Source organism: Chiloscyllium plagiosum, chromosome 19, assembly GCF_004010195.1.
Source record: "Chiloscyllium plagiosum isolate BGI_BamShark_2017 chromosome 19, ASM401019v2, whole genome shotgun sequence".
NCBI lineage: Eukaryota > Metazoa > Chordata > Chondrichthyes > Orectolobiformes > Hemiscylliidae > Chiloscyllium > Chiloscyllium plagiosum.
This window is the reverse complement of record NC_057728.1, coordinates 25,271,716-25,290,201: the sequence shown is the minus strand read 5'-3', so window position 1 is coordinate 25,290,201 and position 18,486 is coordinate 25,271,716. Positions and strand designations below refer to the sequence as shown.

General features: G+C 40.2%; 1 protein-coding gene across 1 annotated transcript in view; it reads right to left on the bottom strand.

Annotated features, from left to right (window-relative positions):
- Positions 1-289: 289 nt before the first annotated feature.
- The window catches only part of LOC122559375 (probable tubulin polyglutamylase TTLL1), a 70,576-nt gene continuing 52,379 nt past the window's right edge, over positions 290-18,486 (bottom strand). The window contains exons 6-9 of the mRNA XM_043708826.1: positions 13,816-13,959; positions 12,372-12,458; positions 7,586-7,749; positions 290-2,160 (exon numbers count right to left, since the gene is read on the bottom strand). Coding sequence (XP_043564761.1) covers positions 2,034-2,160; positions 7,586-7,749; positions 12,372-12,458; positions 13,816-13,959 — 522 coding nt within the window. The 3' untranslated portion in view covers positions 290-2,033. The remainder of the gene's footprint in view (positions 2,161-7,585; positions 7,750-12,371; positions 12,459-13,815; positions 13,960-18,486) is intronic.

The following is an 18,486-nucleotide window of genomic DNA, read 5'->3' as shown; positions in this document are numbered from 1 at the left end:
CTTGATTGAGGCCTACAAAATCATAAAGGGTATAGACAGGGTGTATAGAGATAAGCTTTTTCCCAGGGTGAGGGATTCAATAACGAGAGGTCACGCATTCAAGATGAGAGGTAAAACGTTTAAGGGGGATACACGCAGAAAGTACTTTACACAGAGGGTGGTAAGTGCCTGGAACACGATGCCAGCAGAGGTAGTAGAGACAGGCACGTTAGATTCATTTAAGGTCCGTCTGGACAGATGCATGAGTAGGTGGGGAGCAGAGGAATACAGATGCTTAGATATTGGGCGATAGGTTTAGACAGTGGATTTGGATCGGCTCAGGCTTGTAGGTCCAAAGGGCCTATTCCTGGGCTGTAAATTTTGCTTGTGCTGATCCAGCTGAATGGCAAAGATACAAAGACCATCAAAGAGCCACAAAGCAACTTATAACAACTACAAAAAGAGATTATGAAAAGAAATGTGTAGGGACATCAAAATCAATAAAAAGAAATATTATTGTTATATAAACAGAAAGCAGGTGGTCAGGTGCAATGCATTAAAGTCTGTAAGTATGGATATTGGTAATAACTACTGGAAAATGGCAGAAATATTGAATAACTACTTTGCCTCAGAATTTACAGCGGAGCTTTCCAGAACTCCTGGAATTAATAGTGGGTTCGGAACAGGGACTGAATAAAATTAACATTAAAAAGTGACAAATCCCTGACGGTTTCCATTGAAGGTATTAAAAGAACTAGGGGAGCACACTGTGGATACCCTAATTATGATCTTTCAGAATTCCCTAGATTCAGGCATTGCCTTTCTGAATTGGAAAAATGCACATGCAACTATGCTTTCTAAGAAGGGTGAAAGAGATAAACCAGGGAATTACTGACCAGTTAGCCTAACATCTGTGATGGAAAAATTGTTGGAGACTATAATCAAATTTGCGTTAACTGCACACCTTGAGAATTTTGGTTAATCAGGGACAGCCTGACAAATCTAATTTAATTTTTTGAAGAGGTGACTAAGGTAATGGACAGGGTAATGTCTACTCATGTTGCTTATGTGGACTTCAAGAAGGCAGGTGATAAAGTCCCAAAGAGACTGTTAATTAAGGTAGAATTCCAAGAAATTGAGGGCAAATTATTGACATGGCTTGGAAATTGGTTGAGTGGCAGGCAACAGAAAGTAAGGATAATGGATAGGTACTTAAATTGGCTGGACCAGCGGTGTCCTGCAAGGAACTGTGTTAGGGCCTCAATTATTCAGGTTATTCATTACCACCTATGTTGGATGATAGCATAGAATTTGCTGATGATACAAAGTTAGGCAGCATTTTTAACAGTATCGATGACAGCATAAATTACAAAGGGGTATCGATAGACTAAGTGAATGTGCAAAAATGTGGCAGATGAAGTTCAATGTAAGCAAGTGTGAGGTTATCCATTTTGGACTGAGAAAGAATAGATCAAGGTACTTTCTGAATAGTATGAAATTAAATATAGTGGATGTCCAAAGAGACTTCGGGCATTCAGGTGCATAGACAGTAAAAATGTTATGAACAGGTACAGAAAATAATCAAGAAAGCTGGCCTTTATATCTAGAGGACTGGAGTACAAGGATGCAGAAGTTATGCTGCTGTTATACAAAACCCTGGTTAGAACCCAACTTGGAGTAATGTAACCATCTCTGGGCACCACACCTTAGCAAGAATATATTGCCTTGGAGGAAGTACAACATAGGTTTACAAAAATGATACCTGGACTTCACAGGGGTTAAGTTATGAGGAGACATTATGCAAATTAGGTCTGTTTTCTCTAGAATTTAGAAAATTATGGGGTGATCTGATCAAAATCATCAAGATATTAACACGAAAAGACAAGATAGCTGAAGAGAGAGATCAACCTGAATTAGTGCCAGACAGAAAAAACTCAGCGAATAGTGTAAAAAATTGCAAACAGCAAATCACATCATTCATTTTGCACAGTTAGAACAGCTGTGTTTATGAACAGCATTGGTGCAGTTTAACTGTTTTTTCCACTTTTTAAATATTATTTCCAAGTCATGCTGATAGGTCGTCCAAAATCTTTTGCTCGTCCAACTTTTGAACCAAATGACTGGCCTGGGCGATTTTTTAAGTCACGGTCCGCTCCTTCATTCACTGCTAATTCTTCATAGCTGACAAAGAAGCAAAGACAAAACTGATGAATTTGATTTAAATAGATCATCTTTCAAATTTAAAACAGCTATTTGTTTAGCTGAAAATTTATCAATTTTTGAATTTTTCTTATGTGTATTGAGCTTTTACTATAATGTTATGGAACACATTGACTGCTATGCATGTGTTTTCAAAACAAAGCAAATTCAATTAAAAGGTAGAAGATTAAATCAGGGAAACACTTGAAGTAGCATTGAACCATAGATCTTTCCTTATAAATCCACTGGTGTCACTGAACACTTTGTAGGGCTACAATCTTGAGATAAACATACCAAGAGACTTGTTTCCATCCACTTCTGGGCAGATGACGTCACTCTAAAAAATGCTTATAGACACTGTCAGTCTCAATTGCTTTCCTTGATCAGGAACATGACTCTTAATAATCTTACCAAGTTATTAATGGTATTATTCAGGCAAATGAATTGGCTAAGCAGAGCACTTTATGGCTTCTTGACATTGTCATCACTTCTGTTGATTTTTTTGTTTTCTCAACAGAAGGGATTTATGAATGGCTGAATGAGGAGACCACCTCACATGATATTCTGTCCAAGTCATCCCTGTAGATGGAGTTCAAAATTGGTTTCATTCCACATTGCTTTTTCAAGTTACAGTTTTGAAGGCCTTCTTATATATCTCAGCTTACCATGTACCTTGTTTTGATTGTTCATAGTTTGAACCAAGTGCTAACTGACACCAGGACTACTTCAGCAGGATTTTCCCAATCATTGTCAAACATTCTCAACAAAATAATGTATTTCAGAGGGGAGCTCTGAGTCAGGAGGTATTTACTCTTGGTAATGTTGTCAATAGGATTCAATATACAAATGCATGATACCCAGATGACATCCAGCTCCATCTCTCTTACCACTAAGGTCAATAAAAATACAAAGTGTTGGAATGCTCAGGAGATCTGGCAGCATCTGCCAAGAGAGAAATAGAGTTCACATTTCACATCAAATATACTTCTTCAGAAGTCTCTTGGCTTCACGGCTATTACAAATACTGGCCAACCAGAAGCCATCCTGCATTGTTTCCACAAAAGACTCCACATCCTAGCCCCAAACTCTGATCCTTCTCTGGTTCAGGTTGAAGTCAACTTTGTGTGCCTTCAGTATCCTATCTGATCTTGAATTGTACTTCAAATATGTTATCCATGCCAAGATATCTTTTTTCTACCTCCAATAACACTGTTGATCTCCACACTTCCATTATACCTACTGAATCTGAAACTTTCATTTAAGGCAAAAGTCAAAGTGAACAAAGGCCCCTTATAAAATGAGTCTGGGGAAACAGTTTTGGGAACAAGGAAATGGCAGAGGAGTTAAATCAATATTTTGCATTAGCCTTTACAGTGTAAGATACTTTGTATGTCCCATTAATACTAAAGAATACAGGGGAGGAATTAACCATCACTACAGAAATAGTATTAGACAAACTAATGGGTGTAATGACATATAAGTCTCCGGGCCCTGATGGCCATCATGCTAGCATCCTAAAAGAGGATGCTATAGAGATAGTGGATGCATTGGTTCTAATTTTCCAAAAATTCTGGATTCTGGAGAAAGACAAGAGAATTGGAAAACTGCTAATGTGATACCCCTATTCAAAAAGGAAGGGAGGCATAAAGCCAGAACTATTACCTGATTAGCTCCACATCTGTGGTTGGAAAAATATTAGAATCCATTAAGGAAGTGATAGCAGCACAGTTGGAAAGTCCTAATCTAATCAAGCAGAGTCAGCATTACTTCATGAAAGGGAAAACGTGACTGACTAATTTATTAGAGTTTTTCAAGGAAGTGTCAACCAGAGTGGACAAAGGACAACTAGAAGCTGTTCAACAAGGTACCTTACAAAAGGTTAAGGCATAAAATAAGAATCCATGGTGCTGTATATTTGCATGGACAGAGAATTGGCTAATGGACACAAAGCAGTGAGTGGTGATAAGGGTTTCTTTTTCAGGTTGGTAACCTGTGACCAGTGTGGTTCCACAAGGACCACAACTGTTTTTAATATATATCAATGACTTGGATAATGGAAGTGAATATACTTAGCTAAAGTTTCAGTTGACATAAAAATAGGTGGAAAGGGAGGTTGAAGGAGGAAACACAGTTTATAGAGAAATATTAATAGGTTAAGTAAGTGGGCAAAACGTTAGCACATGCAGTATAATGTGGGGAAATGTGAAATTGTTTGTTATAGAAGGGAGAACAAATGAACAGAGAATTATTTAAATGGAAAAAAAAACTGCAGAAAGCTGCAACACATGGGACTTGGGGGTACTAGCATTCAGGTCCAGCTGGTAATGAGGAATGGAATGTTGGTCCTTATTTCAAGAGGTTTGGAGTATAAGAGTTGGGAAGTTTTACTTTAGCTGTTTTGGTCCCCTTATTTATGGAAAGATATAATTTCATTGGAAGCAGCTCATTAGGATGATCCCTGGTATGGAGGGATTGTCTTATGAGCAAAGGCTAACTAGGTTGGGACTCTACTCACTGGAGTTCAAAGAAATGAGAGGTGATCTCATTGAAACATTTAAGATTCTTAAGGGGCTTGACAGAATAAATGCTGAGAGGTTGTTTCCCCTCATGGAGAGTCGAGGACCAGGAAGCATAGCCTCAAAATAAAGAGGTGCCACTTTACGACTGTGATGAGGAAGAATTTCTTCTCTGATGATTAGTGAGTCTTTGGAACTCCGTGCCACAGAGAACTATGGGGCAGAATCCTTGTGTATATTTAAGGCTGAGAGAGATTCTTGATCAGTAAGGAAATCAAGGATCATGGAGAAAAGGTCAAGAAAGTGGATGTAAGGAATGTAGGATCAGCCATGAACTTCTTGAAAGGCAGGGCAGATTTAGATTAGATTCCCTGCTGTGTGGAAACAGGTCCCCCTTGGCCCAACAAGTCCACACTGACCCTCTGAAGAGTAGCCCACCCAGACCCATTTCCCCCTGACTAATGCACCTAGCACTACGGGCAATTTAGCATGGCCAATTCACCTAACCTGCACATCTTTGGATTGTGGGAGGAAACTGGAGCACCTGGGAGAAACCCACGCAGACACAGGGAGAATGTGCAAACTCCACACAGACAGTGGCCTAACACTAGAATCGAAGGCACTGTGAGGCAGCAGTGCTAATCACTGAGCCACTGTGCCGCCCCAGGTAATCCAGTTCATTATATCTCCTTTCCTCTTTCAACTGCATAGATATCCTATTCCAATAATCTCAGCAGGCTGCTCAAAACTCAATAAAACTGAAACCTAAAGTTTCTCTCTCAAAGTCATGGGCATTTCCCTTAAGTGTTAAGAACAAAAGTTCTCGAATTCTGTATCAAACTTTGAGGCCCCATTAGTTTTCCTGCTGGATTGCACAACACCATTAGTGGTGCACACAAATACATTCAATCTACAGCCAGGCCTTCAAAAACTGTTTTAAAATAAATTACCATGGCTACAATATGTACAATCTAATTATTAACTTCAGATACACAGAAAACACGCCAATTACTAACTCAAAAATCAAACCAAAATTGCAATAAATGATATTCAATATATATGTACATGCACAGTAGGTTATTACAGAACCTAAAATCACATGGGTGAGGGCTAATTTATTAACTTGGATTGAGGATTGAACAACCAATAAGAGAGTTCAGATAAGTGGGTCCTCCCTGGTTGGCAGTGAGTGGCGTGCCACACGGTACGCCCTAGCTTGGGCCCTAGCTATTTACAATCTTCATTAATGCCTCGGAGACAGGATAAAGAGTACTGCAGCTGAATTTGTAGATGACACTCAAATAGATGGACTTAGAGGACTGATCGGTGTACTGTTCCTATTCCTAATGGTCTTGTGATCTTATGGTCTTAAGCCTTCATCCCATAACACTCAAATACTTTTCATCTTCTTAAATTCTATCCTGCATATACTACAATCAAATCAACACTTTGTTTTGCACTGCCTTAATCCATTAATTTAATTCAAATGTTTGTCTTGATTTATAAATCATGTCATTATCCCTTCCTACCTGTGCAATCTTCTTTAGTCCCACATGTAAGCACATGAGCTTTGTTCAGGCCTCTTGTACATTCCTTTTCTCTCTTTCCCACTTTTGACTATTTTGGCCTCATATTCTGGAATGTTCTCGATAAATACCAAGTCTGACTTTGTCGATAATGTCTCTGGTCAATCTTCCCAGCTTTTTTCCCACTGCTAATTGGAATTAATTTTCTCCTCTGTGAAGTATTTTGTTGTACTCTATTAACAATGCTGTACAAGTTGTGCAAATTTTCCCCTGGCTCAGTCAAATGCAAAATGTTTTGGATGTTGGCTCATTGAAATAATGTTCTGATGCAGCTTCGTTTGTGGGTATTGGGATGATTGCTTCTGTAGTTCAATATTTGGTCCGTATGTAGTAGGGTAATGAAACATCTGGAAATGAACCTTGCAGCTCAACAAGCAAAACTACATCCAAAACCTCAACCTGAGCTACAAATCTTCTCAAAACTCGCTAAAATGCAAAATGTCTCTTGCTTTAGATTAATCTCAGTGCCTGTCAGTTGACATTCTCTTAGTGACAATCAAAAGTTGATGTTCTGTCAATGCCAGTTGGTAATCATTGAATTCCTAGTAGACACTGGTCAGTGATGGCTCCAATTCAATATTGTCTAACACTAATGAATGCAGATTTGAACTGAATATTGCCATAATATTACTATCATTACACATCTTGCTTGGAATAATATAGGAAGGTTACAAGATTATACCCCTTTATTTGAAGCAATTACTTTTTAAAACTTTCAACTGTTTGGAACTGTTGCAAATTTGACTGAGACAAGGTAAACAGCTTAAAAATGCAAATCTACCTCAAGGCGAAGCTGAGAGAAATAATGCATTGTTCCTGGGGGAGGTGCGTTACCAGAAAAGAGACTCCTTACAATCCAGACCTATTGAAAATTATTACAGTGTCAGGAATACCTCTAACAACTGCAAAATACTGATCATTAACTTAGAAATAGAGACTTAAAGTAAAACTGCTGGAAGTACACACTGGAATCAGTGTCGCAAGGGAGGTTCTGAGAGCATTTTGGGACCTAGTCATAATGGAAACAACCATAGACAAGATGCATCCAAGAAAGCATTTAACCAAGTATCAAGAACAAATGACTTTAAGATGACTACATCTAGCAAGGCAATACTTAAATTGTGTACATTGGATGCAGAACAAAAAATAAATAGAATTGGCTTGGACTTTCAAGGTATATATCGGGATGTATAAACCTTAACTATTCTGTACTTTGTCTTGAAAAGTTTTGTGACAGTTATTTTTTCATTAAAATCTTTACATGAGTAATCCAACACTTTAGATTTTTATTTGTGAATAACTTACAGGATAACGTAATTTCCAAGAGCTTCTTTGGATGGATTTTTGTTCAGTTTACAATCTGGGATCTCGCCATTAGGTACAACAATATTTAACGTATCATTGATGAGATTATATTTCATGATTCGGTCATTAGCTGTGCTGGATGCCAGTGAAGGAGAAGCATTCACCTGCATCGGGGAAGAAACAAATTTGCAAAAATAACAATATTTGCAAAAATACAGGCCTAAGTTTTGGATAAAGTCAGTTACTGAGCATGGGACTTATCATCATTGCCATAGTGTGTGTGTGTCGGGTGGAGTACTGCTTGACAGTCTGAAGGATAATCCTACTAGTATGGAACAAGATTAAAGCTGTTCTATAAAAAATATAACATAGCCTTTGGATTTTAGTGGGAATTGCAATGTTTGATGCATGAAAGGAGTAACGCCAAGGAAGGTGCCTACAGGCACTGGAAGCACAATTATCAGTAAGAATAGCAAAAAAGCCCATCCCTGCCTTGCAGAGTTGTATTGGTCCATGGGTCACTATCCCCAGTTGGCTGACCACTACATGTTGCAGTTGGCCGGCACTTCCTTGCCAGTTCAGGAATCCTGTCAACTTCCAGATCTGTCAATGAGATTCCTGTCTCCCATGCTAAGTTCCACCAATTGTCCCACTGCTGCAGTGAAAGCTCAAAAAGAGGTCATGCCATCCATGCTTTTTGCCATGCAAGCTCAGATTGGTGCCATGCACTCTCAGACTGGTGCAAACGTGTCTGTGGATAAAGTGCTTGTAAGGGATCAGAATGTCAAAGCATTCTTCAATTCGTGTGGCAATAAATTACAAAGATTTCTGATGTATTAACTCAGGGGAATAGCAGTTCAAGATCATCCTATATGTCTTTGTGTAATCTCCTCTAGTAAAGTCAGCAACCTTCCACCAGCCATGCTGCAGTCATTGGGTAGCATTGCATAGGAGCATTAGGTTAGACAAATGCAACCACAAGACAGGCAAAAGATCATTAAAAAAAAGGAACAAGAACAGGTCATATGACATGTCAAGCCTTTTCCAACATTCAATAAGCTCATGGCTGATCTGATTGTAGCCTTCATTGCACTTTGCTGCTTGCTCCTGACAACCCTTGAGTCCCTTGTCAAACAAAAATGTGGCAAACTCAGCCTGGAATATATTCAATGATCTAGCCTTCCCTGCACTCTGGGGAAGAAATTATTCTTCATCTCCACCTTAAATGGAAATCTATTTGTTTTAAACTCAGCCCCCTAGTTCCTGATTTCTCCACAAAGGGAAGCATCCTCTCAGCAGCTGTCTTATTAAATGTTGAATTGGTCAATCAAGGGAGAACCAGTACCAGCCAGGCGATCACTGAGAATGTTGAAGAAGAAAGAGAAACTAAAGGCTGAACTGATTTTTGACTGGGATTTTGTACAGGAGATAGAGTGCAACTTTGGAAGGTGTTGGGCCAGGTTTTTTTGGTTTTGCTCTCTCTAGTTATCAAATTGTTGAAGGTTCTGAGAAAAGAACCTCAGTCTATAAGAAATGAGGAAAAGTCTCCTGAGGTCTGACTTTGCAATTCCAGCAAGATGGAATCCTACCTGCCTGTAATAGAACCTATCAGATTTCATGAAGGTTTGGTATTCATCATTGAAATTGTAATCAAACTAGCAATTTAGGATTGTTTTATTTTTAAAAATATATTATCTCTTAACTGTGTGTGTGCTTATTTGTCGATTGGTCTGTGACCGGGGTTGGTTCTCAAGAAAGAATGGGCTTAGATCATAGATTAGATTCCCTACAGTGTGGAAACAGGCCATTCGGCCCAACAAGTCCACACCGACCCTCCAAAGAGCAACCCACCTGGACCCATTCCCCTAACTAATGCACCTAACACTACAGGCAATTTAGCATGGCCAATGCACCTAACCTGCACACCTTTGGACTGGGAGGAAACCGGAGCACCCAGAGGAAACCCTCGCAGACATAGGGAAAATGTGCAAACTCCACACAGACAGTCGCCCGAGGCTGGAATCGAAACTGGGAACCTGGTGCTGTGAGGCAGCAGTGCTAACCACTGAACCACCGTGCCGCCCCATTGATAAGATTGCCTTATGGTTCATCTGTGTCCTGCTGGAGTTACATTATTAATAATAAATTGTTAATTTTTGTTTAAGATATGAGATTAGTTATTTACAAAGTCTTGTTCAGAAAGATTGAGCAATTATGAGGGTCATGGAGCCATAGATTGCACGTTTTAATTTCTATGTTGTGAATGTAGTATTATCTGTTCACTGGGTATGGGGTTATTGAGCAAGGCAAGTGATATGTCACTGTGGGTAATCACAGCTGTACAGAGATTGGGCACAGCTCTCAAATAAATATATGCTTTCCTGTACAGACTGCTGTTAATGCACTGCTACCACAGTTTATTCTTCTCCTCCTCTCCCTCCCCTCCAATTCTCTTTTTTTTTTAATACAACCACTCATATCAGAGTGTAGATACATGGAAAACAATAATGTATCTCACAGAAGTCTTACAGCACAGAAAGAGGCCATTTGGCCCATTATGTCAGTACCAGGTCTTTGAATGAGCATCATTATCACATGCTAATCTCCTATTTTTTTCCCCTCTTAGAGTCAAAAAGATGTACAGCATGAAAATAGACCCTTCAGTCCAACTTGTCCATGCTGACCAGATATCCTAAATATCCCATTTGCCAGCACCCGGCCCATATTCCTCCAAACCTTTCCTCTTCGTAAACACATCCAGGTGCCTTTTTAATATTCTAATTGTACCAGCCTCCACCACTTCCTCTGGCAGCTCATTCCATCCACTCACCACCCTCTGTGTGAAAAAGTTGCCCCTTAGGTCCCTTTTAAATCTTTCCCCTCTCACCCTAAACCTATGCCCTCTAGTTCTGGACTCCCTAACCCCAGGGAAAAGACTGTGTATTTATCCTATCCATGCCCCTCATGATTTTATAAACCACTATGAGGTCACCCCTCAGCCTCTGACGCTCCAGAGAAAACAGCCCCAGCCTATTCAAACTTCCCAATAGCTCAAACCCTCCAACCCTAGCAACATCCTTGTAAATCTCTTCTGAACCTTTTCAAGCTTCACAACATCTTTCCTTTAGGAGGGAGATCAGAATTGCGCACAATATTCCAAAAGTGGCCAATTCCAAATGTCAGTGCCCTTCTGAATGCCTCAATTGAAACTGCTCCATCAAACTCCCAAACAGTGCATCCTATTTCCTAACTCCTCTCTGAATGATTTTTTTTTCTCTCATGACATCTGTGCAGTTTCCTCATATGTACTCTATTCAGCCCACTCATGACTTTCAAAATGTCTACCATGTCTGCTCTAATCCTTCTTCTCTACAAGGTAGAAATTCCAACTTCTTTAATCTACCTTCATCATTGAAGTTTCTCATCTCTAGAGCCTCCCCACTATTGTAAATCACTTTGCACAGATTCCAATGACAATTCCTACAACATGGCAACCAGAACTGTACACATTACTTTAGCTGACGTCTAACAAGTTCAACCAACATCACCTCCTTGCTTTTGTACTCTATACCCTTAATAAATATGAGGGCACTATTACTATTTTCTAATAAACCTGTTCAGAGATGTTATTCCATACTCCTGGTGCAGGTAGGGCTTGAACCCAGTTCTGTGACTCAGAGGCAGGGTCACTAATGCTGACCTTACGAGTCCCCAAGGATACTGTATGCTTTATTAATTGGTCTCTCCACCTTCAATGACCTGTGCATGTTTAAACCTTGTCCCTCTGCTCCTGCACCACTTTTAGATTTTAACCCCCTACTTTAAATGTAAATCCTGTAATTTGGATACTACTGTTTATGCACAATGATGCCTCATTATTTTTCAGAATAGTCACAATGTCTTTTTAGCACCACCAATTTAGCCCCTATGGACAACCCAAAACAAATAACAGTGGTAAGAATGCTTCCAGTCACCTCTGTGTGGCATGCCCTGATTGGCATGACACTTGTATGTGGGTACCATACATGACTGAAAGCATGCAAATGGATCTTGATATTATTCATGCTCTCTGACTGCTTTGATGCATAGTCTGCTAATTTGGACATGAAGGGAAAGTTAATTCCCTCTCCTAGCATGCCCAAAAATGACTCTGACAAATTCTCCTGCGGGATCTTTTTCTTCCACCTGCCCAAATGTACGGAAACTCATGTACCATTTCAGTGATAAGTATAGTGTAGCACTTCATTGGTACTTTTGTATTTTAAACATGCCAGTAATGCACTCTGGTGCCTACGTCAGTCAGGAGTTCAGCAAATGAGGGTAAAAAAAGCGGTTGGGACCTGCATATATTGAATCGCAATCCAATTCACAAGCCATTAAGTTCTATTTGGAAAATAATCTTGTCCTGTCACAAACATGCCTCATGATGTCAGAATGGATGGGGCCAAGGGAAATAATTTCTTAGCCTTCTGCATTACTGATCAACCCAGAGGTCAGAATGAAACTCTCATACAGGATGAATCATAAGATTCACTTGTTTTGTATCCTGTCTTGTGCCTCCTTTAAAATCCTTATTATAAGGTGATTTTGATCTTCAAGCAAGTCAGAGACCACTGTCATTCCTATTGTGGAGGAGAAACAAGTTTGTTTCATTGTATAATATGTGCTGTTATAAATCAATATCCATTTTTTTCTCAGCAAATGAATTGAGCAGTTAATAACGCAGTTATAAATCACCGAATAGTGTAAATACATTATAAATCTTCAGTTATTCAGTGCTATTTACCTCAATAAGCCAAGGCTTCAGATTGCTATCAATTATTATATCATAGCCGTAACATTCAAAGCAGTGTTTATCATTGATCATGACTGGCTGTAAGAATAAGAAAGAATAAGATTAAATGTCACACGAACAAATAGCCAAGAAGGTGGGCAACAATTCACACATAAGTTATTTTCTGTCTTTTATGCATGACTTACCATTAAATGGAGATCAATTTGCCACGCTACAATTATTAGTAATACAAAGCGATAGGAAGCCCTTGGGATGTGGGCATCGAGTACTTTACGCAAAATGTTTAAAAACACTCAAACACTGACAGGCATATGATTTAATCATATTTTAGAGAATCAAGGATAATCAATTATTCAAGGGAGAACGCATTTGTATGACTTTTATTTGGCAACTATTCATAGAAGGAAGTATCAGGTTACCTCCTGTTGGGCATGTGATGACACACCAAATATGACTCATGATGGTACCTTATCTCTGAAGGTTATCACAATTTACATTTGAAGACAAAAATCTTTTTTGAAGACCAATTTTACTGTTAATAGAAATAAATGTGGGTCCAGCTTTTAAGGTGGAAAGAGCCATGTTGGAGAAACAATCAGAATGGTTGTGACATGAGATTGATGTTATGGCAGTGCAATAGATTCTGACTCCAACAATGGCATTGAGAAGCAAAAGAACAAGATAGTGCTTTTAAGTCTCTTGTCAGCATATGGCATTGGGAAAAGGACAATAACGTTTATCCAATTAACGCAGGTTTCCATAATTAGAATAGGGTAAGCAATGTCTGTATTCTCTATCCTAACATTTCAGCTAGTTTAGTCAGCATTTGTGGTACTGAACCACACTTGGAGATGGACATTGCTCCCCTCAGTGATTCTTCCAAATGTTGTTCATTAAGAGTGACCTGCTAGAACCACAACTCACCAAGATTAGAGTGGTGCTGGAAAAGCACAGCAGGTCAGGCAGCATCTGAGGAGCAGGAAAATCGATGGTTCAGGCAAAAGTCCTTGATCAGGAACAACTCACCAAGCTGAGGGTCAAATACCTGGGACTCCTAGCTAACATCCCAGTTGGTATATCTGCATGAGATGGACTGTGGCTTCGTTTCCTGCCCTTGTCTTGCCTCTTTGAATCAGATGTTGTTGAATTGGAAGTTGATCACATTCAAGTTTAATTTTTAAAAACGTATTCAAACATCATCTCACTCAAAGCCACCCACTCTAAGGAGGAGCAAATTATTGCAGATGCTGGAACCTGTACTGAAAACAACAAATGCTAGAAATCACAATGTGTCATGCAGCATCCATAGAGAGAGAGAGAGAGAGGTCTTAGGGGTTAAAATTCCTCCAAATTTATGTTCCAGTATCCTTTTCATCATTTTCTTCACACCATTTATCTCTGCTGGATAGCCACCAAGTCTCAACGTTATACTCACAGCAACAGCTTTGAGTGATTGTACAATCATCCAGTGGATTTCATCAAATAGTTTATCAGTAACCTTCTTTCCTCGTGTGCTCTCCAGATAAAGTTTCAAATTTGCCACACTCCATTTTCCACCATGAATGGGATTGTAGTCATCCTTTAAAATAGAAAGAAGCATATTTTAGACACTTTTGTTATTGGTCCTGACAAGATTTCAAAAATAGTTTGCAAAAACCATAAATTTCCCTGACAAAATTACCCATGATTTGCCACTAATGGAAACCAAGTTCTAATTGTGTTCAGAGAAACTAGTAATGCTTGGATGGGTAAAGGAAATATCACTGTGAAGCAGTGATGGTCGACAGAGATTGTGGCTAAAACACAGTTTGGAGAACTTTGTATTTCTTCTCATCGATACTTTGACTTATAATAGACTAAAGAATGGAAAATGTTAACAATCACACAACACCAGGCTACAGTCCAGCAGGGTCATTTGGAACTACCAGCTTTCAGAACGCTGCTCCTTTGTCAGGTAGCTAGTACAGCAGGATCATAAGGCACAGAATTTATAGCACAAGATCATAGTGTCATGCAACTGATATGATATATTGAACAAATCAAGATTGCTATTAAGTCTTTCAGCTTTTAAAACGGGTTGCAGGTTTCAATTCATTAATATGTAAATCCCAGAACTTCTTTCAAGCCACATTCCCAAGATAACTTAAGGTTTTTAAAAAAAGGTGACATCTCAGCTCAGACAATGCATTAAAAGTGTGAGGTTAGAGTCAGACTGGTTCTATTTCCAAAGTAAGAATCTATAAAATGTCAAATGGATTGACTGTCTGCATTGCCTGCCTGCAGTCTGTGTGCTTTTTGAGCAAAAATAGAATGTATCAGCAAATACAATTCTGCAAATGCAAATTCACCCTATAGACTTATATGTTTGTGCGTGCATGTGTGCTTCACCCTTGACCACAACGTCTTCATGTTTAACAACCAGTTCTTGACACATGAAACATGGGGACCAAATTTGCACCCCAATATGCGAACACCTTCATGCACAAATTCAAACAAGACGTGTTTTCTGCAAGGACCTCCAACCAGCACTATACACCACATATACTGTGGACATTTTCTTCCTGAGGATCCATGGTGAGGAGTCACTGAAACAACTACACAGTGATATCAACAAGTTTCATCCAACCATCAGATTTACCATGGACTATTCTTTAGTGTCTGTCTCATTCTTGGACACATGCATCTCCATTAAGGATGAGCACTTCAGTACCTCACTGCACTGCAAGCCCACGATAACGATGCTACACTTCTCTATCTTCCACCCTAAACATATTAAAACAACCATCCCCTATGTACAAGCCCAATGCATACAAAGGATCTGTTCAGATGAAGAGGGATGCAACGGACAGCTGAAGAGACTGAAGAATGCCCTCATAAGAACAGGATACGATGCTCAATTCATTAATCACCAGTTCCAACGTGCCACAGTGAGAAAGCATAATGACCTCCTCAGGGGACAGACTCAGGATGCAACCAATAGGGTACCCTTCATGTCCAGTACTTCCCAGGGATGGAGAAATTATGCATGTTCTTCACAGCCTGCAACATGTTATTAATGAAGATGAGCATCTCCCCAAGACGCTTCCACTTCACGCTTTAAACAACCGCCATTCTTAAACAGACCACTGTTTGCAGCAAACTGCCTAGCCTTCAGGACAACATCGACCACAACACCATACAACCCTGTCATGGCAACCACTACAAGATGTGTCAGAGTGTCAACATGGATACTACCATTACACATGGGGACACCACCAACCACATGCATGCATGCATGTACTCATGTGACTCAGCCGATGTTGTCTATCTCATGCTGCAGGCAAGGATGTCCCGAAGCATGGTACATTGTTGAGATCAACCAGATGCTACAACAATAGACGAATGGACATCATGCAACAATCGCCACACAAGAATGTTCCCTCCCAGTTGGGAAACACTTCAGCGGTCAGGGACATTCGGCCTCGGATTTTCAGGTTATCATCCTCCAAGTCAAACTTTGGGATATGCAACAAAGCAGAGCGGGGAGGGCAGGTGACTGAGGTATCAGTAGGGGAGCACTTTGGGGCCAGCGACCATAATTCTATTCAATTTAAAATAATGATGGAAAAGAATAGACCAGATTAAAAAGTTGAAGTTCTAAATTGGAGCAAGATCAATTTTGATGGTATTAGGCAAGAACTTTCAAAAGCTGATTGGGGGCAGATGTTCCCAGGTAAAGAGATGGCTGGAAAATGGGAAGCCTTCAGAAATGAGATAATGAGAATCCAGAGGCAGTATATTCCTGTTGTTGTGGTTCTGTTCGCCGAGCTGGAAGTTTTTGTTGCAAACGTTTCATCCCCTGGCTAGGCGACATCATCAGTGCTTGGGAGCCTCCTGCGAAGCACTTCTTTGATGTTTCCTCCGGTGTTTATAGTGGTCTGTCCCTGCCGCTTCGCAGGAGGCTCCCAAGCACTGATGATCTCGCCTAGCCAGGGGACGAAACGTTTGCAACAAAAACTTCCAGCCCGGCGAACAGAACTTTTCCTATTTTTTCTTTCTCCATTCTACATTACCTTACACATAACAGGGGCTTCCGTGAGTTACTGCCTCTTTGAGCTCTTTTATACTACAAGATAAGCCGTGTTCTTTTCTGCTGTTTTAGGAGTAGAAAACATGGAAGCCCCTATGACCTTCAGGCCAGCATTCCTGAATGGTTTAACACATTATCTGACTCGAAAGAGCATCAGCTGAAGAGACAGGAACCACATATACTTTACAGAGAAGCTTATCACACAGTTGATCACTGGATACAATGTACAGCAATTTGGACAGGACGATTGGAAACTAAAGTGCCAGTTAACTTGATGGTAAGATCACATAGGACTCAGATGTTGACCCTGACATTCCGAAAGGGGCCTGTAGAGTGAATTCTAGGTTCACAGGACAATCTGCCAGTGACTGTTGACACAAAAGCTCTCTCTCCCTTATGCTGCATTTTATATATTTCTCACAGGAATCCGATTCACGAGAGAAGAAGAAAAGGATAGCCAACTCCCATACCTAGACGTGATGGTACAGAGAACACCGAATGGAGAATTCACTACAAGGGTATACAGGAAAGCCACACACACAGACCAAGTCCTAAACTATGAAAGTAACCACCCCAACACACACAAATGAAGCTGCATCAGGACACTATTCAAAAGGGCCACAACACACTGCAGTTCTCCTGCTCCTCGGATGCTGCCTGGCCTGCTGCACTTTTCCAGCACCACACGTTTCAACTCTGGTCTCCAGCTTCTGCAGTCCTCACTTTCTCCTCATAGACAGGATAGATCGGGTGAATCCTTAGAAGAGAATAAAGGCAGAGGAGTATATTTAAGAGGGAAATCAGGAGGGTAAAGAGTGGACATGAGATAGCTTTGGCAAATAGAATTAAGGAGAATCCAAAGAGTTTTTACAAATACATTAAGTACAAAAGGGCAACTAGGGAGAGAATAGGGCCCCTCAAAGATCAGCAATGCAACCTTTGTGTGGAGCCGCAGAAAATGAGGGGGATATTAAAGGGTGTCGGACCATTCGGTGCAGCCACTTTGGCATGAGCGATTCGGCACGGCCGGTTTGGCGCAGCCCGTTTTGGCGCAGACCCATTTCGGCGAGGAATTGTTTCGGTGCAGCTCATATTTATTCCTTTTCAGGCTTAGTTATAACCATTAATGAAAGCAATAAAAAGAAAAATAATGTTTATCCTCTTCAGTAAAAATGTTAAAAAGAAAATAAAAATGAAAGAAACAAGGTAAATACATCTCCAAAACTTTGTTATCTTATCAACAGAATATCTATCAAAAACGTATATATATAGCCGTCGTATGAGCACTTTTCCTTTCCACATTTTGACAACAAAATTGTTGATGGCATTTTAATGGGTTATATTTTATTTTAATAATAACTACAAACTACTGAATAACTGCAAACACTTCTGTGCCTAAATGGGTCGCGCCAAATCGGCCGCGCCGAATTGCTCGCGCCAAAGTGGCTGCACCGAATGGTCCCACTCCGGATACAAAGTGAGTATTTTGCATCAGTATTTACTGTGGAAAAGGATATGGAAGATATAGACAGTAGGGAAATAGATGGTGACATCTTGCAAAATGTCCACATTACATAGGAGGAGGTGCCTGGATGTCTTGAAACGGTTAAAGGTGGATAAATTCCCAGGACCTGATCAGGTGTACCCTAGAACTCTGTGGGAAGCTGGAGAAGTGATTGCTGAGCCACTTGCTGAGATATTTGTATCATCGATAGTCACAGGTGAGGTGCTGGAAGACTGGAGGTTGGCTAACATGGTGCCACTGTTTAAAAAGGGTGGTAAGGACAAGCCAGGGAACTATAGACCGGTGAGCCTGACGTCGGTGGTGGCCAGGTTGTTGGAGGGAATCCTGAGGGACAGGAGGTACATATATTTGGACAGGCAAGGACTGATTAGGGATAGTCAACATGGCTTTGTGCGTGGGAAATCATGTCTCACAAACTTGATTGAGTTTTTTGAAGAAGTAACAAAGAAGATTGATGAGGGCAGAGCAGTAGATGTGATCTATATGGACTTCAGTAAGGCGTTCAACAAGGT